At 39.7% G+C, this 26986-nt stretch overlaps 1 protein-coding gene across 3 annotated transcripts in view; it reads right to left on the bottom strand.

Annotated features, from left to right (window-relative positions):
* Window positions 1-689: 689 nt before the first annotated feature.
* B4GALNT2 (beta-1,4-N-acetyl-galactosaminyltransferase 2) overlaps window positions 690-26986 on the bottom strand; it is a 43901-nt gene continuing 17604 nt past the window's right edge. Inside the window, exons 4-11 of one of the 3 annotated variants that reach the window (XM_036757452.1) lie at window positions 24587-24693; window positions 11728-11765; window positions 11188-11368; window positions 10122-10208; window positions 7677-7864; window positions 6725-6865; window positions 3370-3589; window positions 690-2331 (exon numbers count right to left, since the gene is read on the bottom strand). In XM_036757452.1, coding sequence (XP_036613347.1) covers window positions 2120-2331; window positions 3370-3589; window positions 6725-6865; window positions 7677-7864; window positions 10122-10208; window positions 11188-11368; window positions 11728-11765; window positions 24587-24693 — 1174 coding nt within the window. In that variant the 3' untranslated portion in view covers window positions 690-2119. The remainder of the gene's footprint in view (window positions 2332-3369; window positions 3590-6724; window positions 6866-7676; window positions 7865-10121; window positions 10209-11187; window positions 11369-11727; window positions 11766-24586; window positions 24694-26986) is intronic. The other 2 variants (XM_036757454.1, XM_036757453.1) reach the window with 2 other exon arrangements.

Genomic DNA, 26986 nt, shown 5'->3' with positions numbered 1-26986 from the left:
GGCAGTTGTTGGCTAGGGGCAGTGGCTGTATTGAGTCTGGGGCCTGTGGTGTGGTTAAAGCCAGATTGTGTGGTTAAATCAGGACATGCCTGCTATTCAGTGGGGCCTGTAAGGCAGTTAGAATATTGGGGCTGGAGGCAGCTTTATTGGGATTCCATCAGAGAGGACCATCTTTAATCGGTGGGCTAACGCTTAACACAAGCTGGAGGAAGTTGTGCTCAGTTTGCGATCCACAGGGGTGTAGTTCCAAATTGCTTTCCAAAATGGCTGGCCAAAATTCGCCATTTATAGCTTTATCAACAATGCACTAATGTACAATGTTGGGAGGCCATCTTTTTCTGCAGTCCTGGACTGGGTAGAGAGACTTCCTTAGTGTTTGGTCTCAATTTGAACTGGTGTCCTTTTACATCTTTGTTGGAGTGAATGTGGAGAACCTGAGCTGCTTCATGACTTCTGGCTTCACCATCTTAACCAGAGTCCTTGCTCTTTGTTCTTAAGAGCTTAGCACCCAGAACTGAGTATCTCCTTCTAGGATAATTAGAAGGTCTCAGCAGCCAATTCTTTGAGGGAACAAGGAAGGGAAAAAATTTTTATTGGTCTAAGGGCAAAGTTATTTTGCTTTTTCTAAAAGATCTTGGAAAAGTCTGTGGACTTTATTTAACCTGAAAGAGCATGGCAACCACTTGTTTGCCTAAGATTTTTTTTTATTAAGGATATAATTTAAGAATTAAAAACTCATTTAGAAGATCATCACAGAACCAATGAGGAAAAGCAACTTTAAAACGATTCCATGCCTTCCTGGATTAAGGAATCCTCTTCCCATCTCCTCCATGAATCTATAATAACTGAGAAAAGCTCTCAAGAGTTGTCTTTCAAAGGTCTAGAATAGGAGTTCTTAACCTGGGAGTCCAGAAATTTTTGAAAAAAGTGAATAACTATATTTCAATATGTTTTGTTTTCTTTGTAATCCTGCATGTTTTCCTTTATGCGTTTAAAAATGTTGTCCTGAAAAGAAACCTATAGTCTTCACCAGACTACCAGAGGGGTCCATGAAACATGGAAAAGGTTAAGACTTCCGATCTAGATGATCCAGATGACAAATGGAGACTTCTCCCACTACCACTGTACCAGGTCCAAATCACGATCAATGATCATCCCCCATTGCTAGCAAATTCCTTCCTGAGTTCTCTTACAGTTGTGAAAATATAGAGTTGTTTCTCTCTCCTAGTTGAGGGTACAAGAACAAAGATTAACATATAGATTTTTGTGCTAAGAGCATCCTGCTACTTCATTTTGGAAATGGCATCATGGAAAATCAAAGTGACTTTGTATAAAAACCGCGTCTGGACTTGGGATCATTGAAAATTTTTTTAAAGTATGCATATAATTACTAATATTCTTTCCAGAAGAAGCCATTGCTTGAGAAGTTATTCAAATATGATAAAAATTGTCTTTGCTACATAAAATTATTAGTGTCTCAAATTGTGCTCAATGAATATTATATAAACCTCTACACCAACACAGTTGGGTTATTGGCATGTGGTAAACATGGTCCATGCAGCCGAAGCCCACAAATATTCTGTTGCAGTTATTCCATATTTTCTAAAAAAGGATTCTTAGAACCTCCATGTCATGAAGTACTAGTATTAGTATTAGCACTATGGCTGACATGTTGATAATTCTATCAACAAGTCTGATATGGTTCAAAGAAAAGGTAACTATGGCTTTGAGCAAATCTGATCCTCATCTTTTTCATGTTATAAGATGGGGATGATAATATTTTCACTGTATTCTCATAGGATTGTTGTGGGTAAAAACCTTCATAAATATTAAAACTCTATATAAGTGTCAATATTATTATCATTATATATTCCATGCCACCTTGAACACCAGTAGGCTCATAGCCCCAACCACAGATTGATCTTAACCCAATTGCCCTTCCTACCAAATCACCCATTCCATGGTTCCTTTTTTTTTAATCAATTAGTCCATTTTTTCTAGCTGCCACTTTGGCCATTTCACTACTGACAGGTCCATTCCATAATAAGGTATGTGGATATGGTACGTGGATAAGGTACATGGAAGAGTCTCATTGGCCCATTCTACATCTTCCACAACCTCATCTCTGAGTGTAACACTGGAGATGGTTCTTGAAGTAGTGGAGGGCCAACTTGAACTTGACCTGATTCTGAGTGTTAGTTCGGAACCGACTGTAGGCTTTTTCCAGGGCAGCTTGATCTGAGTCAGAAGCTGGGGTGTGGGACTGATGATTCACAATCACATTTGAGCATGATCCAACACGAAGAATCCCTAGCCCATCGATGAAAAACTCTGTTAAAGGAGGGGAAACAGAGAGGGGGGATGCTGTGAACTCTGCGCCAGAGGCTCCTGTGGTCAGTTCCCAACCTGTACTAGCACTTGCTTTAGCAGAGCTCTATGTGGAATGCTGTAAATAATCCATGAGAAGGGTGAGACACAGTTCTGTCCTCAAGGAGCTCTCATTTTGAGGGCAAGACATAGCCTGCTTTCCATATTCTTCCCAGTTTTGAGAATCTAAGCTACTAGAGAGGAAGTACTATTTCTCCTCATTCTTCCTCTTCTCCTTCCCTACCTCCTCCCTCTTCTCTCTTTCCTTCTCTCTCAAAGACCTCTCAGTCTGAAGGAGGAAGCTGGACATAAGCCACTATGACAAACACAGACCTAGAGACAGACATGAATAGATACTTCTAGCTGGAAAGAGCACTATGCATTACACCTGAGGAATGGGAAAGGGGGAACTGGAGACCAGATGGAAATGAGTAGTGGAATTGGATGTGGTGAGCCTGGGAAGACTTTCTAAAAGAAGGGAGGTTCAGAGGGAAGGGAAGGGTAGATATACTCCCATTTTTAAATGTTATTTTTGAAATGCAGTACCCCAAATTGAATATAGTATTCCAGATGTGGATTGGTCAGAGAGGAGAATAGAGAGTATCCCAGGATGGAAAACAATGTCAAGACTCAGAATGAGAAAGGGTAAAGAGGGAAATGAAAAATCATGGGATCATAGATTTAGAATTGGAAGGGACCTTAGAGGTTATTGTTCAACACCTCCCCCCCCCTCATTTTCAGCATTTCAATGAGGAAACTGAGGCACTGACAGATTAAAGGATTTCCCAGGGTCACCTTGCTAGTGTCTGAGGTGGGATTTGAATCCAGGTTCTCCTGACATCAATTTTGCTGCCCTTTCTACTGCATGACACTGCTTTAGTTTGGATTGGAGTACTTTTGAAAACAGCCTCTGTTTTGTAATAAATCTCTTGGAAGTAAAATCAGCTGCTGAATGTGATTTAATCTGAACCTACTCTCAGTCTCCCCATCTAGCCCCCTTACCTGTGTGCGCCACTCTCTGCAGTCGGGGATCAAATCCAACTCTTTGGAGTCTTTCGGTGTGAGCCAGGAAGAAATTGACAACACCACTGGTCACTACACAGTTGGGGAAGCCATCCAGGGCCTGGAAATGGCCTGACCTCTTGTGTATGCAGTCTCCATCCTCACCTTGTTCCATCAGTAGCTTAAACTGGAACATATTCCCGGACACACTGCCTCCAACCTGGGAGGGGGTGGGGGAAGAGATCAGAGAAAATCTCCATCTGATCCAATAACCAGTTTGCCTCTTCTGGAAATCTTTCTCATGTTGTATTCCCATGTTGAATTATTCCCCACTCCCACCCTGTCTTCCTTCCTTTCATATGATTCTACCCATCTACCCATCTGTCTACTCCAAGGTCTCTCAGTTTTCTTCCTACCACTGCATTGCCTCCCTTTCCACATCTTCCCTCTAGAAAAACCAAAAAACTGTTTTTCTGTTGCTTCTACCACCCCCAGACCATTGTCGATTGCTTTTCAGTTTCAGTCCCCTGGGGACTATCAGTACCCCTAGTTTGAGCTACAGAGACAAAGTTCTGAGTTCTCCAGGGAGCACAGAATCATAGAATCTCAAGGCTGGGAGAGAGCTCAAACAGCACCTGCTCCACTCCTCATCTGAGCAGGAACCCTTTATAGAGGTCTCTGACAAGTCACCAAGGCTTTTGTTCAGAAATTTATATTGGTGGAGAACTTACTACCTTTCAAGACAGCTCATTCTAGTCCCCCTTTGGACTGCTCTAACTGGAAGTTTCTCCCAATACCAAGCCTAACTTTTCAACTGCAGCTTTTCTCCATGGCTCCCGGCTCTGTAGCAAGCTCCATTATCTGTAGCAAGAAGCTTCTCCTGGTGCCTCTTAGTGCTGGTACCTTCCCTCTATCGATTTCCTTTAATGTGTTCTGAAAGGATTTCATTTGTACAGAGCTGACTGCTTACTGTCGTCCCTATTAGAATGTGAGCTCCTTGAGACCTGGGATTGGCTTTTTTCGTTTGTATTTATTTACATTTTCAGCCCTTTAGCACCATGCCAGCACATAGTAGGAGGTTAACAAATGCTTGGCGACTTACTGGCTTACACCATGCTAGCTTGACCCCATCTTCAGTCTTGTTCAGGCTGGCCTCCTTTCTGTTACATTAAAATAGCATTAGTGACTCCATTTTGCCTTTATCCACCATTTTGTGAGCTAAGTTTCAGCTGCTTGTAAGTCACCTGATTTTGGAGAAGTCATAACCTGCTCTCAAAGGTCACTCAATTTAAGGAAATGTCACAAAACTAACCATTTCCCTCTCACCTCAGTGTCTCCCAATCCCTTCCACCAATAAGAAACGGGTATCTCAACCCCTATATTCTTCACTCTCTCCAAATTGTATATTAACTTGTATTTTTTTATTTTTATTTTTTGATATTTGAAAACCTATTGCTTTATTATTACTATTCTTATTATTTGTATATTAACTTGCAGAAATCAATGGTTGATGTTCTTGGTGGGCTGAGAACCTTGGAGCTTATTTGTTCCTGCAAGTGCATGCATCATTAAATAGGTCGTTGTTTGGATGTAATTTCTCAGTAACTTTATTCCACCATAACACTTCTCTATCCATTTGTGTTCTCAGAGAATTCAAATGCACTGCAATCTGAGCCTGTGGGGAAGGCAATTCACCTGAATTGTTTTTTGGGGAAGGGAGAGGATATGACTGTTACACTGGGAATATGCATCATCAATGTTTTCATCTCTTCTTGGCATATCTTGAGCTAGAGTATTTAATTGGAAGAAGCAGTGGAAACTTTCTGACATATTTGAGATTCTGCCAGAGTACTACCATGGAAAAAGAGGCAGGGAATGAGGCACTGGTTGCCACTAAGTTATGGAGGTACTTGGGTCCCTGGGCCCTTCATAACATTGCGTGTTGGAAGAGGTCCAAGGTAGTGAGTGGCATCTTGTACACCTGATGCTGTAGTGATATCACCATCATCATAGCTAGTATTTATATAGTGCTTCAAGGTTTGCAAAGTGCTCGACAGATATCTCATTTTGTCCTTACAACCACCCTGGAAGTTAAGTGCTCTCACTACCCTTATTTTACATATAAAGAAATGGAGGTAGCTAGAGGTTAAATGACTTGCCCAGGGTCTCCCAGCTAGTATCTGAGGCTGGTCCTTCTGATTCCAGGTCAAGTGCTCTGCGCTCCATGGTGCCACCTAGTGGCCAACATTGCTAATGGATCATTGCCTCCACGGTTAAACCTCTATCATGATCTTTCTGTGGCAACAAACATCTGTTTCAGTTCAGTGAAACAGATGTTACACTATGCCCCCCAAATTGATTCCCTTGACCATTCTCCTTAGTAAATGTTCCAAAACCTTTGCACTCCTTTTGCCTCTAACTTCACCTTTCCATCCCACACATACTTAGAGCAATGATTTAACCTATATTTCAATTAGAAGACTGAACTATATTTTGTGACCACCCTGAGCTCCCTCCCTTTGTCCATTCCTTTGAACAAGTATTCTTTACCTGAATTCCTAGAATTTATTTTTTAAAATGCTTTGATAACTCTTTCAGCATAATTGGTTCCCTTTACAATTCTACTTATTTTATTTTATGCATTCAAAACCATTATTCTGAGGAGTCCGGAGGTTTTACCAGACTTCCAAAGGGGGCCATAACAGTAAAGGTTAAGAACCTTTGCCTTAAAACTTCGGCATCATTAGCCTTTTTCCTCTTTTTCTCTAGTCATAGATGTGTATCCTCACTAACTTGGATTCCTCTACTAACACCCATAATGCCATTCTTTTTAACTTCCTTCCAAATCTGCATGTTCAAGTCTTTCCCTTGACCTTTCTACCCTTTCCTTGAAAATCTCTTTGTATATAATTTTTATTTACTTATATGTTTGCATATTCTTTTCTTTCAAATAGAATGTAAGCTCCCTGAGGCCTAGGATTATTTTGTTTTGTCTTTGTATTTCCAGAGTCTTGAGCAGTACCTGGCACATAGTAGATACTTGATAAATGCTTGTTGAGTTGAAATGAATTTATCTACAACCCATTCATGTGAAGCAGGTAGGGCAGATGCATTATTGTCCCATCTTAGGGATAATACTGAGGCACACAAACATTAAATTACTCTCTCAAGATCTCAAGATGAGTCTGTGGTGGAATCAGAACTCACACCTAGTTCTTCTGGCCCCACCTTCAGTTTAGGGTTTTCACCACCAAGCCAAAGCTAGCTGAATCCACCCACCTTCAGTATTGTGTACCCCTTCCTCCTGGACTTCCAGTGGGAGGAGGGAAGGGATGAAATAGTAAATATTTCTTACCACATCCAGCTCTGTTTTCTCTAGGACATCTACCAGTGCCTCAATCTTGGTCATTTTTGTAAAAAGAAAGTCATCGTCCACCCACAGCACATACTTTGTGCTGACCTGAGACACAGCCAAATTCCTGCCTGCAAACCAACCCTGTGAATGAGAGGGTACATGAGTCACAAACTCAAGTTCCAAAAGAAAGCCTGGAGACAGGGATGATGTCTGCAGAGTTTGGGTACTAGACATTGGCTGAGCTGGAAAAAGAATCATAGGATCAGAGCTGTAGAGCTGGAAGGAACCTCAGAGGATATCTAGCCCAACCCAACTATAGATAGCTACATGAACATAAACATAAACCACTCTTTGTAGAAATAAAGTCAGATTTAAATAATTAGAGAAACAGTCATTGTTCATACATAAGTAAAGCAAATATAATAAAAATAACAACTTTACCTAACCTATTTACTCAATGTCATCCCAATTAAACTACTAAAAATTATTTTACTGAGTCAGAAAAAATAATAAATTTCATTTAGAAGAACAGAAGCTCAAGAATTTCGAAGAAACTAAGGGGGAAAAATGTAAAGGAAGAAGATTCAGTAGTGCCAGATCTTTAACTATATTATAAGGTGAGAGCATTGTTGAAATGTAAAGTAGATTAATTTCAGATATTTTAAATTAAAAATTTCTTCTATAAATAAAACCAATGTAGCCAAGATTGGAAGGAAAGCAGAAAATTGGGAAAGGATTTTCATAGACAATCTCTCAGATAGGATAGGTCAGAGGAAGGAAAGGACCAGGGCTCAGTTTTAGAAGCAGGGTCTTCAGTCCCTTCTATCTTCATAACCTTAACCTTGTACCTCATCATAAACGTAGCTATATTATCCCCCATCCATGGTGGGATTTTGGGCTGTATTTCTCCTGCCTCTTGGGGATCTAAAGGTTTGGTGCCTTAGATCTGTACCTTTCCAAAGGGCATGATGTAATGCTCCACATAAATGTCATCGATCTTCTCTGGCTTCTCACTGTCATCGGCCACAATCACAGTCACGTCTGGGTAATACTCCCGGATACTCTTAAGTAAAATCTTGAGTTTGTGGGGTCGGAGGAAAGTCTTAGTAGCAATGGTCACCAGGTTCCTGAGCTTCCTCTCTGGAAAAGGAAAAAAATAGACAGTTCAATGTCTTTTCTTATTCCTCAGCTGCACATCTCTTCGGTAACACCCATCCTCCTGTGACGGTCTAGTTGAAAGACCATTGGATTTGTCCTTACTCACACAATATCCATCTCCCATATTCATGCCTTTGTACTGGCTGTCCCTCATGCTTGGAATGGCCTCCCCCCTCACTCAAGCTTTTTAGAATCACCAGCTTTCTTCAAAGCTCAGGTCAAGTGTGACCTTACACAGGAGACCTTTTCAAATTCCCCATTGGAATATTAGCTCTTGGAGAGTCAGGACCCCAGTGCCTAGCTGAGTGCCTAGTACATAGTGGGAGCTTCATAAAGACTTGGTGGTGGTCTCTTCCTCTTCACTTCAGTGCCCCATCATCCTTTATAATAAAGTATAGCTAAAGGAAGAATGGGGCAGCTAAGTTGTGCAGTGGATAGAGTGCTGAGCTAGAGTCAGGAAGACCTGAGCACAAATCCGGCCTCAGGCACTTACACTAAAAAGTTGTAAAACTAAACAACATACAAAAAAAATGTCTGATGTTTTATGCAGTATTCCACCATCCATGGTTCCCTACTTCTACAAAGAAGGAAGGGAAAAAGGTATATTCTCATATCTCTTCTTTGGGGCCAAGTTTGATTATTATAATTCTGCAGCTTTCAATTTTGATTGTCTTCTTATCACTGTTCATTCTGTTTACAATATGGTAGTCATTGTGTATATTGTTCTCCTGGATCTACTTAATTCACTTTCCATCAGTCTTTCTGTGTGTCTCTGTATTCATCATATTCATTATTTCTTGCAGCATAGTAATATTTCATTACATGAATGTTTTATAATTTGTCTAGCCATTCCCCAATTAATGGGCATTTACTCTACAATTTTTTGCTACCATGTATTTGGATCCTTTCTTTTTGTTGTTGATCTCCTTGGAGTATATGTCTAACAGTAAAAGGATCAAAGGATGTGGATATTTTAATCACTTCTTTTGCATCATTCCAAATTGCTTTCCAGAATTTCCAGAATGGTTGTACCAAAACACAGTTCCCACAGTAATGCACTAGCATGCCTGTCTTTCCACAACCCCTCCAACATTGACTATTCCTATCTTTTGTCAGAGTTCTTTTAATTTGAATTCCTCATTATTAGTAATTGGGAGCATTCTTTTACACAATTATTAATAATATACAAGTCTTTTGAGAAATGCTTGTTCTCTCCTTTGACCTTTCATACATTTGGAGAAGCCAATAACTTGAATTCCTGGTGACTTATTTGGTTCTCATGCTCCTTGATCTGACTACCCCTATCTCATAGGCACACCATCTTCACTTGGCTTGTGTGACTGCTCTCTGCTGGTTGTCCCCTTGGTTTTCTGACCACTCATCATTCTCCTTTGCTGAATAACAACAACAAAAACAATAATAAGCACTTTACACATGCTAACTCACTTGATCCCCACTACAACTGTGGCAGGTATATACTATTATTTTTACTAATAAGGAAATGAGGGCACAGAGAGATTAAGTGACTTGCCCAAGCTCAAACAGCTAGCAAGGGTCTGAGGCAGGTTTTGAACTTAGGTCTTCTTGACTCCAGTTACAATATTCGATCTACTAAGCCATCCATCTCCTTCCCCCCAAGCTTGGGTATCCTTCAAGGCTCTTCCCTGAACCCCTTTTTCTATATTCTTTCCCCTTCATGTACTCTATGTGCTAGCCAAGATGGACTATCAGTTGTCCTCTGAATGTAACTTACTCCCAAGGGGTTACTCCCAAGCATTTGCACAAGCCAGGCCCTATACTTGGAATGCAGTTTTTCTCAACTTCCATCCAACTTCCATATTCCTTCCTTATCATTCTTAAAAGTTCAGCCAAGTGACACTTCATCCTAGAGGTCTTCCCTGATTGTCCTAGATATTAGTATTATTTCTTTCTTCAAACAGACCTAGAGCACTTTGTCTGCACTCTCCTTTGTTCTCTTTATACTCTGTGATATATTCATGTTATGTGTTGAATGTAAGCTCCTCAAAGACAAGGATTATTTTCTTTTTTGCTTTTATAACCTCCACTATCTAGTACGGTAGAGATTAACAGATCAATAAATGAAATAATAAAACTGAAGATGAGCAGCAATCTGTAAATGAGTTTAGATATTTAAACCACATGCACTAGAATATTCCCAAGCCATTTCTGGGGTGTTATTCTACATATCTCCATGGAGTCAAATAGACAAAGGACTTACCTGGCCCAGGGTCAAATAACTTGGGGATGGTAGGCTGGTTGACATTCACAGGAAACTTAGCCACTGAGCTCCCAAACCCAATACTCACTGAAAGAAGAAAGAGGGGGTCAGTGTAAGGTCTCTTTCTTTAGCCTTGGGGAGCAGCATTCTTCCACTCTAGCTCAGGGAAATCTGATTGATAGGGGAACAGAAGGTATGATGAGTGCGCCCATGTCTTGGATTCAGGTCTTCTGGCTTCACTTTGTCCTTAGTTTGTCTTATGACCTTGAAAGGATGGCTTAACTTCTATAGGTCTCTGCTTCCCTCCCTACATAGATCATAGCAGAATCATCCCTTTCTTACTCATGCCTACAATCTGCCTTTGTGCATCATTCTGTGTATATCTGTTTCTCTATCTAGGCAATGTCAGACTGGGATCACTTGGAGATAAGGAGCTCTTTCTCAGTGGACCAACTCCATGCCTTCTCTCTCCCTCCAAAATTATAGCTAAGGTCCCAGAAGTCTAAGTATTTTATGGAAAGAAACCATGGAAATTCAGCATATTATTAGTGAGTCTAAGAAGCATTATGGCACAATGGATAGTAAGCCAGCTTCAGGAATAAGAACACCTAGGTTTAAATCTTGTTTCTGACCCTTTTTGACTTGTGATCTTGGGGAAGTCACTTAACCTCTTAATTCTTCAGGTAACTCTCAAAGACCATGTCATAGAACAGGAGCATTCTTGCCAGGAGCTCTCTGTGCCAATGAAATTACAGGTGTGGTTCAAAAATAAGTGAGCACTGTAACATACTAAGGACCAAAAAGGAACTTGTAAGAAAGCTCCTCTCCCGCCTCAGCAAACTCTCTCCAGAGTTTGATCTGTGAGCACTGTGCCTTGTGGACGGCATGAAGTAGAAAGAGCCACCTGCAGAAAAGGTGCAGCATGACACACAAGCAAAAGAAAAACCATTCCCTCTCTACCTACTTAGATTGATACATATTTCCTCAAGAAGACAGTCTCTGAGAAAGCCCTAACTGGTGCCTTTTCTCTCCCAAAGAGTCCTGGGATCAAGTGATGGGATCTCACCAATGTCCATAGCTCCTGACTGGTAGATAGTGCTGGTGTATGTCACATGCTGCAGGATAAAATTCAGGCGATTTTTGGAGGGGGTCAATACGGTCAGCTGCTTCTGTCCTCTACCCAGCACCTCATTGTCTGGGGTGTCAGCAAGAGTATTCAGGGTCCCTAATGAGGCCTTCAGGGTAACCTGAGAGGTGAGGAAAACAGACACTAAATTTGATTGTTAGACAATATCCTTCCAAAGAGATGGGCAAATACCCAGGGTATTCTTGTAGTGAGACTTGCAGGCTGTGGGTAGATGGAGTAGCTTGGATGCTGGAAGTTGCTGTTCTCTACCCCATGCTCACTGGAAATCTAGATACATAATGTCTTCTGAACCCTCAAGGCCACTTGGTTCATACCTGAATAGTCAACCTGGAATTTGGCTTTCTTTAGTGCTGAGGCTGGTGAGAAGATGATAAGAGGGAACATGGAAAGAGGGTAAGAGACAAAGAGATAAAAGATTTTGGTGCTATGGTGGGGGGAGAGAGAGATAATGATACTGACCTTGTACAATGGTACTTCTGTTCCATCAAATTTCAGGCCTTAAAAACACAGAAAAAGAGACGGAGACATCAGAAGAGGTACCATGGGTTCTTCAGACATTCCCCGGTTCCACTTATAGTTAGGCAGGGGTGGTACTGAAGAAAGCTCAGGACCAAGCACTTTTCTGATTGCACATAGGATTTCTCATTCTTCGAATATACCCTGTGCTTCCCATACCTTTGCTCAATCCATTCCCTTTCAATCTGGAATGTCCTCACTATCTCAATGAATATAAAAATTCTGCTCATCTTTCAAGACTCCTCCCTCCCCCATCCCTTAAGCACTACAGATTTCAGTGTAGAATGGGAGAAAAAAATGACTTTGTATGGGAAAGAAAGAGAGAGTATTACTGTGAAACTTGGGGCCCCAGATGCTGTATGAGAGAAGTTTAATTTAAAGGAGAATGGATTGCTTAGGACAATTTTGGAGACCATTGCATCCCAACTTGTGCAATGAAATCAAAAGAGACACTGTGCTGGATCCTAGTGCCCTTGCAGGCAATAATACAAGAATCTGGAGCTATGATGATAAGGTCCTGTATTAAAAGTAAAATTCTGTATTATGTTTAAATGCTAAGTTTCCAAATTCCCTGTGGTTATTACAGAGGAAAAGAGTGTAGGGCTTTGGGTGAGACTCAAAAGGACTTTGAACTTGGATGCAGGGCAGGAGGAGGAGAAAGTGGGATGGGTAGGGTCGGGTGGGGATGATGAGTTACTGGTAAGGCAATAAGGAAGGAGGAAGTGGTTCCCTATGTAATATTTTGTGAAAATCTATTCATGTTTTTCTAAGATCATTGAACAACTGAGTCAAATTTATGAGAATACAAGTTATTCCCTCCATTGATAAATGGTCAAGGATATAAACAGGCAGTTTTTAGATGAAGAAACCAATGCTATCTATAATCTTATGAAAAAATGCTCTAAATCACTATTGATAAGAGGAATGAAAATTAAAACAACTCTGAGGCATCACCTCATATTTATCAGTTTGGTTAATATAAGAGAAAAGGAAAATGAAAAATGTTGAAGGAGATGTGAGAAAGTTGGGACACTAAAGCACCACAGGTGGAATTATGAACAGATCTAGCCATTCTGGAGAGCAATTTGGAACTATACCCAAAGGGCTATAAAACTTTGCATACCCTTTGACCCAGCAATTTCACTACTAGGTGTGTGTCCCAAAGAGATATAAGGAAAAGGAAAAGGACCTATATGTACAAAAATGTTTACAGCAGCTCTTTTTGTGGTGGCAAAAAATTGAAATTGAGGGGATGCCCAGCAATTGGGGAATGGCTGAACAAGTTGTGGTATATGATTCTGATAGAATACTATTGTGCAACAAGAAATGATGTGCAGGATGCTTTTAGAAAAACCTGGAAAGGCTTACATGAGCTGATGCAAAGTGAAGCAAGGAGACCCAGGGGAACATGGTCCACAGTAGCAGCAGTATTGTATGTAGATCAAATGTGAATGACTTAGCTATTCTTAGCAATACAATAATCCAAGACAATTCAAAAGTACCTATAATGAAAAATGTTATCTGCTACCAGTGAAAGAACTGATGGAGTCAAAATGGAGATTGAAGCATACTTTTAAAACTTTATCTTTCTTGGTTTTTTCGTTTTCTTTTGCAACATGACTAATATAGAAATGTTTTGCATGATTGCACATGTATAATCTAAATCAAATTGCTTGCATTCTCAAGTAGGGGAAAGAGAAAGGAAGGGGAGAGAAAATTTGGAACTCAAAAATTTTAAAAATTAATGTTAAAATTTTTTACACTTTACTAACCATCAGCAACACTGCTCCTCTATACCCCAAGGACAGCAAAGTAGTCAAACTTCTTTTCCTCTCCCTCCTGCTTCTCCCCTTGGCAGGAAATAAAATCTTTCCTCAAGAAGAGTCGGGGAAAAGAGGCTGAAGATGATTGTTCTGTCTTCCTTGGAGTTACATAATACACCTGCATGTCACATGTGGAATAGAGCCTCACTACATATCCAAGAATAAAAGTATGCATAGAGTTGTTCAAGTCATTCCTCTGAAAATCTTAGGATCATAAAATATAGACTTGTAAAGGATCTGAGAAACTAGGTGTTTCAGCTTCTCATTTTTAGGTGAAGAAATTAAGGTCTGGAGAGGTTAACTGACCTGATGAAAAATCCCACCAATAGTAAAGCCAGAATTTGAAATCAGGTCCTCTGTTTAAAAATTGAAGACTCTAGCTATTCACCCTATTTCCCAATTCAATTTTATGCACCTTTTCTGGTCACTCAGCATCCTCCTTTCTCACTGTAGAAGTTAAATCATGGGCAATTGAAAGCTTATTTGGCTTGAGATCACATCTTTGTTCTTACCTGAGTGTAAGAGTATACCTTATATTTTATATTATGTCTGGGCTCTCAAAAAATACTTAGAATGATGAGTCTCAGAAAAAAGCATCAAGTCAGACACACAGCCAAAGCTGTTTCTGAAAAAGCTTCCTCGTCTCAGTCTCAGACTCTTCTGACCCTGACCCTTTGGAGATGATGCAAAAAGCATCCACAAGACATCAGATATTTGGAAATGTAACAAATAAGCACACACAACACACAACACACACACACACACACACACACACACACACAATTTTACCCCTGGCTGCTTTCCTGCTACACTGGGGAAGAGACCTAAGAAGCATGGCAACTTACCAACACCAGGGGAAATTTTGCTTGGGGAAACCCAGACAATGAAATGACACATTTCTCAAGCCAAAGGGTCTAACCTCCAACCTGCTTACAGGCACAATAACTTCCTCAAATATCATATAACATGCCATCCCCATGTGCTCCAATGGCAAACAGCACAATTCAACTGCAAGCAACCCTTTCTCTAGTATTGACTGAGCTCAGTTTTCTGTTCTTCCCTGTACCCCTGACCATGGTGCTGAAAGTACATTGTAAGACCAATGCTAATATTCTGGAGACTGATAACACTTAATAGTAATTATAGAAAAAGAAAAGTATAGACCAATTTCATGAATGAATATGGTTGCAAAAATCCTAAATTAAATACTAGGGAGGACACCACAACAACATATTACAAGGTTTATACATTCTGACCTAGTGAGATTTATACCAGGAATGCAGCAATGGTTTAACATCAGGAAAACTATTAACATAATTGATTATATCAATAACAAAATCAACAAAAATCATATAATTATATTAATTGATGCAGGGAAAACTTTTGATAAAATATAATACTTATTCCTATTAAAGATACTTGAAATCAGGTATAAATGGATATTTTCTTAAAATGATAAGAAGCATCTATCTAAAACCATCAGCAAGCATTGTTTGTAGTGGGGATAAGCTAGAGACCTTTCCAATAAGATCAGGAGTGAAACAAGGATGCCCACCATCACTAATATTATTCAATATAATTTAGAAATGCTAGCAATAGCAATAAGAGAAGAAAAAGAAATTAAAGGAATTAGAATGGGCAATGAAGTGATAAAACTATTTCTTTTTGCAGACAATATGATGATGTACTTGAAAAATTCTGAAGATTCAACTGAAAAGTTAGTTGAAACAATTAATAATTTTAGCAAAGTTGCAAGATATAAAATAAACCCATATCAATCATCAGCATTTCTAAATATCACCAACAAAACCCTGTGAGAAGAGATAGTAAGAGATACCTCATTTAAAATAACTGTAGACAGTATAAAATGCCTGGGAGTATAATTCTCAAAACAAACCCAGGAACTTCAGGAGCATAATTATAAAAAACTTTTTATACAAATAAAGTCAGATTTAAATAATTGAAAAAATAGTAATTGTTCATTTGCAGAGCCAATATAATAAAAATTACAATTATAATATAATATAATAAAAATTACAAAATTACAATACCTAAACTAATCTATTTATTCAATGCCATCACAATTAAATTGCCAAAAATATTTTACTGTGTTAGAAAAAATAATAACAAAATTCAGTTGGGAAAATAAAAGAATTTCAAAGGAATTAATTTTTAAAATGTAAAGGATGGAGGTTTAGCAGTAACAGATCTTAAACTATATTATAAGGCAGTAATTATCAAAACTACCTGATACTGGCTAAAAAATACAAAGGTAGAACAGTGGAACAGAGTAGACATACAATATCACAGCAGCAAATGACTATAACAACCTTGTGTTTGACAAATGTAAAGACTTTAAGTTTTGGGGATAAGAATTCATTTTTTTGGTAAAAATTGTTGGGAAAACTGAAAAGCAGTCTGGCAGAAATTGGGTATAGACCAATATCTTACACCATTTACCAAGAAAATGTCAAAATGGGTACATGACCTAGATATAAAGGGAGAAATCACAAGAAAATTAGAAGAACATGGAACATATTACCAATCAGACTTATGGATAGGAGAACAATTTGTGAATAAAATAAGAGATAGAGAGCATTGTGAGACGTGTAAAATGGATAATTTAAATTACATTAAGTTAAAAAGCTTTTGTATAAATAAAACCAGTGTAGCCAAGATTAGAAGGAAAACAGAAAATTGGGGAAAATGTTTATAGACAGTTTCTTAGGTAAAGGTCTCATTTCTCAAATATATAAAGAACTTTGTCAAATCTATAAGAATATGACTCATTCCCCAATTGATGAATGGTCAAAGGATATGAACAGGCAATCTTGTAATGAAATGAAAAGTGTATATAGTTATATGAAAAAATTCTATAAATCACTATTGATCAGAGAAATGCAAATTAAAACAACTTTGACGTACCATCTTACATCTATTATATTGGCTAAAACAATAAAAGGGGAAAGTGACAAGTATTGGGGGGAATGTGGAAGAATTGGGACACTAATTTACTGCTGGTGGAGAGCAATTTGGAATTATGTCCAAAGAGTTGCTTTGCTACTATTTCATAATGCTTCTATTAGGTCTGTTTCCCAAGGTGATTAGGACAAAAGGAAAAGAACTTATGTTCTAAAATATTTATAGCAACTTTCTTTGTGGTGGCAAAAAACTGGAAATTGAGGGGATGTCCTTCAGTTGGGGAATGGCTAAACAAATTGTGGTATATGACTGTGATGGAATGCTATTGTGCTATAAGAAACGATGAGCTGGTTGATTTTAGGAAAATCATGGAAAGATTTGCGTGAAATAATGAAAAGAGAAATGAGCAGAACCAAGAGAATGTTGTACACAGTAACAGAAATATTGTCATAAGAACGATTCAGTATGACTACTTAATTTTGAGCATCAGAAATACTCAAATCAACTACAAAGAACCTATGAAGGAAGACACTATCTACCTCCAGAAAAAGAACTGATAAATAAAAATATGTGTATATATATAGTATGGTTTTACATATGTGTGTGTCCTTTATACACACACATATTTGTGTCTTCTCTAGGGTGGGGTGGGGAGGGGAGGAAAAAAATAAAAAGTGCATAGCAGAGAACAAAAAAACTTATAAGGACCTACAGAAAAGCAGGGGTAGCTTTGAAAATGATGAGTAGTATTTATTACATAGTTTCAAAAAAGTAAACAATGTGAAATGGAAATTCAGGGTTTTATACTGAATCTTCTTTTTATGTTGTGCTGTGTAAATGGAAATGTTCTTTTTTGTGTATCTTTTTGTATTTAAGTTCAAAATGAATAAAACAAATTTTTAAAGGTAATAATACAGCCAGAATAAAAAATCTGGATTAGCAGTTATTGGGCCAGACTATTTCACAGTAAGTAGTGTTAATCAGGGCAGGGCTTTTTGCTGTTCTTCTCTTAAGTGCCTTGAATGATTCTGACATTTGTTTGAATGGGTTAGGTAAAGTGGGATCTTTTTTGTCTTAGAATGTTTCTCAGCACTAAGACAATTGGGAGTCATTGATTGGAAACCTTGTTTAAGGTCATACTAGGGATTAACTAACTTTCCTGCAACCTAAATGGGATTTTTCACTTCTCAGCATTGAGGTAATCAAGTGCCCCAGGGCCCTGAGACAGGTATATAATATCAGAGGTTGGCGTTTTGACTTTTGGAGGTACACTCATTGAAAGAGTATGGGTGACAAGACTCTGGGCAAGCTGTTGAAATACCTCCCCACCCCCTGCCCCAGCTTTGATAACCCAGACAGATGATTGGTGCTTCTGTGATTTGATCAAAGTCTGTCTGTTGACGTTTGTAATTTCTGTTTGTATTTGCCCTGAAGTCCAGGTGGCTGATCTTTTCCCCCTGAACTAAGAGAGTGATATATGTATGTTTCATTAAACTGAGATTGTTAACCCCTTAGAGTTGCTTTCCTTAGAAAAGCAGATCAAAGAACTTGTGTTAGCAGCCCTTCTGTATGCTGGTTGTTTTTGGTCTTACACAGCCACAGTAGCTGCTAGCAACATTGTTGCTACACTATAGCACATCAAACACTGAGAGAATGAGACGGGAGTGCTGTGGTTAGGGCCCTATTAGTATAAATAGATGCTGCAGCAAAGGGCAGTGAATCAGCAAAATGTCACTGTAACTAGGTGGATTGCTTCACCTATGCCTTGCCCATCTTCTCCTCTTCACTTTTGACTCTTTCTGGAGTAAGTTTGCCTTGGGCTACTTTTCTTTATCCAGGACGTCTCTGGAGAGGGTATTCAGCCAGTTGCTTCTGATTGTTCTCTGTGGTACCAGTTTTGAAATACTAATCTCTGACCTTAACAAGAACATGCCAGTTGTTTTGCCTCAGTTCTGATGGGCCAGCTTCCAGGCTTATGTGCAATGTTACATTTCCTCAATTTCAGTCCCTGTGGATGCCAATTTCAACTCCTTCCACCTTCATGCAAATGCTTCCATGGCAAATGCAAGGACAGATTGGAAAAGAGCTTAGCTTCTTTCCCTCGCCTTCAACTCTTGCTTTTCCCTACAGGTGATGGAATGTGTCACACATGCCCTTCAGCCTGAGCAGAATTGTCTTCTGTTTCTGTGTCTGTCCATGTCACTCTATCTAATCTTGCAACATTAATGCTGTTCATTATTCAGATGGGTTTGTGTGGACGGGGCAGGCTTAAATAGCAGTCAACTATGTCTAAACATGTCTCAGAAGCCACTGAAGCTCCATGCTATCTCCTAGGCCCTTACTTGGTTAATTGGTGAATAATTCTCTTCACTTTCCACCTTCAGTGATTTTCTGTGCTGTAACTCCCTGGCTTCCTGATAAAATCAAGATTTTTTTTTTTTTACTGGTGACTGTTTCTTGGCCACCCTCTCCTCTGCCCCCTCTCTCTTTCTGCCACAGATTGTTTCATTGGCACAAATCAGGACTTGGAATTCACCATGCTTCATCCCCCTTACAAAACAGCAGCAGTACCTGGACCCAGCTAGCTCACAATGAGTTATTGGTTTGAACCTCCTTTGCCTCCTCTCCTCCCATTGTCCACAGGAGCACAGATTTATCAAGGCCTCTTGATAATTAAGGGCATTGGGAGGCTGGTAGTTATGGTGAAAGGACTAGTCAACATGGCTCACCCACTGGGGAAGAATTATAGGAATTCCTAGAAGTGAATCAATGATGTTTCTACTCTCTGTTGGAAGTAATACTCTCACTCTATGTTCTCTCAGTGTGAATGTCAAAAGACACTGGTGCTCCTAGGGCAATGTGTATCGACCTCACACACAGATTTGGAGTCAAAAGACATAGGTGTTGAAATTCTGGTTCTGCCACTTACTATCTGGGAAAAAGCAGAGACATCATCTTGCTGACAAAGGTTTGTATAACCAAAGTCAGGTTGTTTTTTTTTTCAGTAGTAACGTATGGCTACAGGGACAGCTAGGTGGTACAGTGAGTAGGGCACAGCCCTGAAGTCAGGAGGACCTGAGTTCAAATCTGGCCTCAGACACTTGATACACTTAGTAGCTGTGTGATCTTGGGCAAGTCACTGAACCCCAATTGCCCTGCCTTTACCCCTCAAAAAAAGTAATGTATAGCTATGAAAGTTGTATTATATGGAAAGCTGAGTGCCACAGAATCAGTGTTCTCAAAAGGTGGTGCTAGAGAGGACTTTTGAGAGACCCTTGGACAGCAAGGAAATCAAATCAGTTAATACTTAAAGAAATTAATTCAGATTACTCATTGGAAGGACAAATACTGAAGCTGAAGCTTAAATACTTCGACCACATAATGAGAAGATGGGACCCATTAGAAAAGACCTTGATGTTGGGAAAGATTGAAGTCAAAAGGAAAAGGGCATGGCAGAGGATGAGACGGATAGATAGAGTCATGGAAGCAACAAACATGAGCTTGAAAAGACTTTGGGAGACAGTGGAGAATAAAAGGGCCTGGCATGCTACGGGCCGTGGGGCCATGAAGAGTCACACATGACTTAATGAATGAACAACAAGTAAGCGGAATGGGCCATCTTGGGAGGTAGATACTGGATTTCCTCTCCTTGGAGTTCTAACAAAGGCTAGATGAGCATTTATCTAGTTTGTTATACGCAATTTTGTGTACACTGGATGGCTGAGCTGCCTTCCAACTAACCCTGGGATTCTGAGAAGGGATGGTGTCCATGTCAGCTGGAGCTCCTTAGCAAGCTAGTTGTACAGTATGTGGTCAGAAGAGTGTTGTTTCCCAGTGGACAGAGAATCTTTCATCTGCTTAAAAGTTCTTTAGAACCCAGCCCAGCCCTGATGACCTCCCAGGTGTCCTGGAGTCTTGACTGAGTAGTGAATACTTTCTTGTCTGCTCCTTTCTTGGCACCTTTCACCTCTGTTTCAAATAAATTTCTTAAAATAAAAACCCAAATATATCCTAAATTTTCTTAACCATCTTTGATTCTTCCACCCAAAGACCCTCACGACTACAGCCTGAATCCCTGGTGAAAGATTCTAAAAGCCCTGCACTGCATTGCCCTGTCCATGATCCAGCAGGAGTATTGGAGCAGAACTGGATACTAGCATCTTCCTGGAGATAGAGGTGAGGCAATGGAGGATCCATATCTCCCAGTTCTGGGCTGCTGACAGCATGACAAAGAGGAGCAGTAAGAGGCAACAGAAAAGAGACCTATATTGACAAAGGACTTAACAAAGAAGCATAGGTGATATCAGCAAGGAGCTGAAAAAAAGGCATCTTCAATGAAAAGCAAAAGACAATTCCTTAAACCAAAACTGAGAGCAGAAACGTTTTTCACGTGTTTTGACTTCTGGAAGTTTGTTGGTCTCCCTTTCATTTATATGGTAACTGGTAGATACAATTTTTTGCATGCTGTCTCCTCCATTAGAATGTGAGCTTCTCCTGGGCGGGGCCTATGGTTTTTTTTGCCTTCCTTTGTATCCCCATCATGTAGAACAGTGCCTAGCACATACTAGGTATTTAATAAATGCTTGTTGAATGTCTGGCTGCTCTTCCTCTAGCTGTAGATAGTAAAAGGAAAAATGAAGTCTTCAAGATCTCTAGATCAGGGGATATCTAGAGATTTTCAGTGGGAATGAATGAATGGATTAATAAATGAATGAGTAAATGAACAAGCATGTATTTATTATTTAATTCTCTCCATGGGCTCAATTATCATCTGTATTCAAATTACTCCTAGATCTGTATATCTAGCCCTAGTCTTTCACCCTAGCTCTGATCCCATTTCATAAATAGTCATTTGGGCATTCTGAACTATGTGCTTTAAGCAACTCATTTTCAACATATCTAAAGCAGAACTCATCATCTTTTCCCCAATATCTTCCCCTTTTCCAAACTCTTCTATTTTTTTAGGGCATCATCATCTTCCCAGTAACCCAGATTCACAACCTTGGAGCTATCCTTAACTCCTCACTGTCACTTACCTCACATAGCCAAATTTAGCCATTTCTATTCATGAAACACCTTTGAATATGTCTTATCTCCACTCACACAGCCACTCCTTTAATTTGGGCTCTCGTAATCTCATAATTGGACTACTGAAATAGCCTCCTAATTGGTCTCCCTGCCTATTCCAACCAATCCTCCATATGGTAGCTAAAGTGATTTTCTTGAATTGTAGGTCTGATTATGTTATCCCCCTCCTCAACAAACTCCACAGGCTCCCCATTACATCTGATATCAAATATACCTTCCTCTGTTTGGCATTTAAACTCTTTACAATCTGATGCCATCCTATTTTTTACTTGATACTGCAACTTTTGTCTGCATACGTTTGCACTGGCTATTCTCATGCCTGCAATGCATTCTCTCTTCATGTCCACTTCATGGAATCCCTGGTTTCCTTCAAGATCCAACTTAAGTGATACCTTCTGTGTGAGACCTTTTCTGGTGCCTGCAGCTTCTAGCACCCCCCTCTACCCCACAAGATTAACTTTTGTCTTTTGTATATGTGCAAAAGAGATCATAAGTCTTTCTGAGAAAAGCAGTTGCTGAATTGTCTGCTTTGGGAAATAGGTCTGCACAGAGTTCAAAGAGAAGCGGTTACAAATTAAATCTGACAGAGTTCTGATACAACAATTGTTAATTTTATGTGTTGGTAACCAAAAATGGGCTCCTTAGCACTTAGTCAACAAGTGCCCTTGACTAGTTTGGCTTTTTCCCCTGAACTGAATGCTGTTTGTATGTTGGACTGGAGTAAGCTTGTCGGCCCCTTCACCTTGCTTCCCTTGCTTAAGCTGATCGAAAGAACCTGTGCTTTCCCGGTCAACCCCTTCACCTTGCTTAAGCAGACTGAAAGCACCTGTGCTTTCCCTGGCGTACCTTACACCCCCGCAGAAGCCGGATGGTTAAAAACAGCTTCCGTTGGAGCCAGAGGCTGCTATAGCTACAGCCGCAGCCGAAGCTGAAGCTGCTGGTAGCAGAGCTGACCTATGGGAGGAAGCTGAACAAGGACTCGAGGCCAGTGGGTAATCTTTTTACCATAGAGGGGAAGCATGTATATGATTTTGCTGTACACCATCATGCTTCTCTGTGGCCTCCTGGTTACTCTTGTGAGGTGTACTTATTGGGCCTGGAAGCTTTTGATCAATATGTCAAAATGGGGATGCTGGCTCATGGGTTGGTTACTGTGGAGCTTAAATATATGCTTTGATTCTTCTGCCTCCTATTTTGAGAGTTTCTTATATCCGGCGGTTCCGAACCTTTCAGACATATATATGATCCTCTTTGAGATTATAAACTCTGCCCTCCTAATACATTTTAATGGGACAAACAGTAGAATACTGGAGTGAATGAAGAATTTAGAATTCTTCAGTGTGCTTCATATGAAAAATTAGATCACTTTTAGCTTAATAATGGGAGATATGGGTGTCAGAATTGTTCTTCGATTATAAGACAAATACACTTTGCTTGATCAAAGACAGCAAACAAAAATTTGGTTGCTAACCATAAAGTAAAGTGGGGTAATTCACAGAAAGGATCCAGACCATGAACCCAGAAAGATAAAAGGACAGATATTAAAATTGTGTTAGAGCCCATAACCCTATCTCTGTATGGTACTAAATGCTAACTAACTTGCCAATGAGAGCCAGACTACTCTCTACAATTACTGGCTGCTGAAAGGAAGAAGGAAGAGAGACAATATACTATGTTCTCTATTAAGACTTGCTGCTGGAAAGATGGAATAATAAGGAGTAGAGAGAATATACTCTGCTATCTATTATGATTTTCTGCTGAGACTAAGAGAAGTGAAGACAGAGTATACTTTTCTGTATTGCTACTTGTTGCTGAGAGGAAGAAGGGAAGAATCCTGACGATCAGAGTTGAAGAAGCCCTTTCTAAATTTAGGGTAAAAGTCATTGCCTTTTCCTAAAAGAGTGTAACACTACTTTAGTTGAAGGCATCAGCTAAGCTTGAAATTGGAAGTGATAGATACTACAGTGGCTATTGGGAAGAAGTGCAACTGAGAGGAACAGCTTAGAAGTAGAGCATCAAAGAAGTTACTCTGTGGTTTGATTAGGATGGCTGAGACATTAGTCCGATGAAGTATTATTCAAGCATGGTGTGGATAAACTTTAGATTAGAAGTGGAAGCTTCTATGAAATACAGAAGTTACATTCACCAAAGAACTCTCATGGAGAGTTCTTGAGATAGGGAGAGGACACTAAAGTTTTCCATTCCAGAGCTGTGTTATGTCAAGCACATGGATTTTCCTCACTCATATGCTTCCCTGCCAGGTTTGTGCACACTCTTCTAGACAGGTACTAAGTATATAGGTAGAAGAGTGTGACTCAGGTTTATGTGCAAACTGTGATATATTTATTATTCTTACATTTCCCTTACGTGAATAATTGTGATGTTATTTTTGTTTCTTTTAATTTATTGTTAAGTAAATAGTTTCATTTACTATTTAATGTGCCATTATTGTGAGTGGTTGAGTTTATGTAAATGGAAGTCCATAGGTGAGAGCATGAGATCTGTGATGACTATAAAGAATGTATTCCCCCACAAAAAGCCTACCTTGGGATCGATCCTGAGAGAATGTGAGCATAGCCAATAGTGGCCCTTCTCTGAGAACTCAGATCCAACAGTATGGATTCAGGCTGAGGTGAATGAGCCAGACAAGATATTGAATATGGGGGTGGGATGGGGTCTCTACCAGAGGTAAACTACCTCAGGTGTTACATACATACTTTGTATGTACTTATGTATGGCTGTGTTTTCTTCTTCATTAGAATGTAAGCTCCTTGAAGGCAGGGACTTTTTCACTTTTTTCTTTGTATCCCCAGAACTAGCCTGGAACATAGTAGGCACTTAATTAACAACCATTGATTAATTGATTAAGAATGAGAGAACCAAATGATAAATTGTCCTTTTCTCAGCCTTGGGAGCAAGCATGAACGTAAGGGAGGTGAACGGGGCCAAGGAAATGGGCAGACACCTACCTGGGATCAGAATTGTGTGAAGAGGCATCACCTCCACCCCATGGACAGGATACCCAAAAGGGATGTTTGGCTGGGCCAGCAAAGGTGGAGGGTGGGGCAGCCCTTCTCTGTAGACAAAAGCGAAATATGAATGTAGTGATTTCAGGTCCTCTCATCCCATTTGTTCTCACCTCCAAAAAATAATTACAAAACATTTTCTATGGGCAGTGACTTGTGATGGTCTATGGCAAGAGAGACACCATGGGAAAAACTTTGTACCTGATTGCAGAAATGTGGTTCCTGCCTTTGGTGAGCTCCCACTGTATCAGGGGAGACAGAGTACCTTCTTTCTGGAAGCATCTAATCTAATTGTAGGAAATATGGTATACATACCAAATATAACTTGAGAACACCTAGAGAGTCATTCAGCAATGGATTGAAAGGTAATGTAGTATAAACATTTCCACATTTGTTCATTGGAGGAAAGTAGAGTTTGAAGACTTAGGTTATTGGATGAGTGTAAGGGAACTTTCTTGTACCTGAAAAGTCTAAGGACGGATTTTCAAGGATTGTGCTGTTCTTTCCAGGAGTCTTTAACAAAACAGTGTCATCTGATAGTTACTGTAAGACCCTTGGATACATTGATGGAGCAGTGATTTCACAAGCGTGAGTCTCCATTGCTTGATGCAATCTATAATCTCCCAAGGATTCTCACCCCATATAATTCTTGTCCATGCTTTCCCCAAATTCTCCATTGAGGATCCAATCCATTCACTGTGGCATGCCTTTGGTTCTTATTCTGTATGAGGGAGACCATTGCAGCACTGGGTTTATACTTGTGTTATCTCTCATTTCTGATACTGTAGTAGCAATTTAAATTCGAAGATCTTTCCCACCCATTGATAGGCCATGTGACCTGTTTATGTCACAGGAAGCCTAGGTCACATGTGATGGGAGGAGCTTCCTGACAGGAAATGGAAATTGTGACACAGGAAATGCTCATGTTCCCTGGGAGTGGAAGGTAGGGTTGTATGTCTCCAATTAGCACAGGTTAATTTACAAGACTACCTTGTTGTTTTTGAGTAGGGGAGAGGATGACTTCAAGAGGCAAACAACCCTAAAGATGAAGTTTGTCTACTGTTCGCTGGGGAGAGGTCCATTTTCAGTAAATATTAATTTCTGAGATGTTATCACAAGTATGTTTTGCTTTTCCTGATTGCTTATGAATAATAAAAGCTAGCAGTAAGCATAAGTAGCTTTTTAAGGTTTGCAAAGAGCTGTGTATATGTTATTTAATTTGATGAGAGAGAGAGCGCACGCAGTTATTGCTGCTAATGGCTGCTAATGGCCATCATCGTGGTCATTAGAACTGAACAGGCTGACTCAGCTGTACTGTGAGTTTGTGTTCGGAGAAGACCCCAGCAAGGGTTCAAGAGAGGTTTTGGGATGGTGAGGCTCTATGTTGTGATATTATGTATGGAATGTTTTACTACTCTGATAGATTGGATAAATGACTTGTGGGATATGATTGGTTCTCTGGTGTCTGAATAAATAATTTACTTCTTTTATCTTCTATGTGGAGAGTCTCGTATACTTCATGATACAGAACTACATAGGCATTTTGACAATTATCATCTACGTTGTTATTATTGCCTTACTGATACAGATACATAACCTGTCTACCCTCTTTTCCTACCAGAAAAATCCTTGATGATGCATCTCAATTTAATAATTATGTAAATCAACATTGACAATATGCTAAAGACTACTTGATAATAATAATAGGTGGCATTTGTATGGTACTTTAAGGTTTAAAAAGCACTATCCAAATATTATCTCTTTTGATCCTCAAAACAACCCTGGGGGGTAGGTTCTCTTAGCCTCATTTTACAGTTTATGAAACAGGCAGACTTACCTAGGATCATGTGGCTAATTAGTGTCTGAGCCTGGATTTGAACTCAGGTCCAGGTCCAGCACTCTGTCCATCGTGCCACCTATCGGCCTTTCCTACTGAAACTTACCATGAGTCTTCCTGTTGCCCTTTTGGCTTATGTATACGTTCAAACATTTTGAATGAGAAAAGACCTTAGAGGTCATTTAATCCAACCCATCTTACAGATGCAGAAACTGAATCCCAGAGAGTTTAAGTGAAATTCCCAATCTTTAAGCCTCTCCTGAAGCTTAGCCAATAAAGGTGGAAGACATTATCTCCAGAAGGTGACAGTTCAAATGCTCATGTTCCCTGGGAGTGGAAGGTAGGGTTGTATGTCTCCAATTAGCACAAGTTAATTTAAAAGACTAGTTTGCTGTTTTTGAGTAGGGGAGAGGGTGACTTCAAGAGGCAAACAACCCTAAAGATGAAGCTTGTCTGCTGTTCACTGGGGAGAGGCCCATTTCCAGTAAATATTAATTTCTGAGAGA

The sequence above is a fragment of the Trichosurus vulpecula genome, chromosome 4 (assembly GCF_011100635.1).
Source record: "Trichosurus vulpecula isolate mTriVul1 chromosome 4, mTriVul1.pri, whole genome shotgun sequence".
Taxonomy (NCBI): domain Eukaryota; kingdom Metazoa; phylum Chordata; class Mammalia; order Diprotodontia; family Phalangeridae; genus Trichosurus; species Trichosurus vulpecula.
The sequence above is the reverse complement of the archived record's forward strand: the minus strand, read 5'-3'. Positions and strand labels throughout refer to the sequence as shown.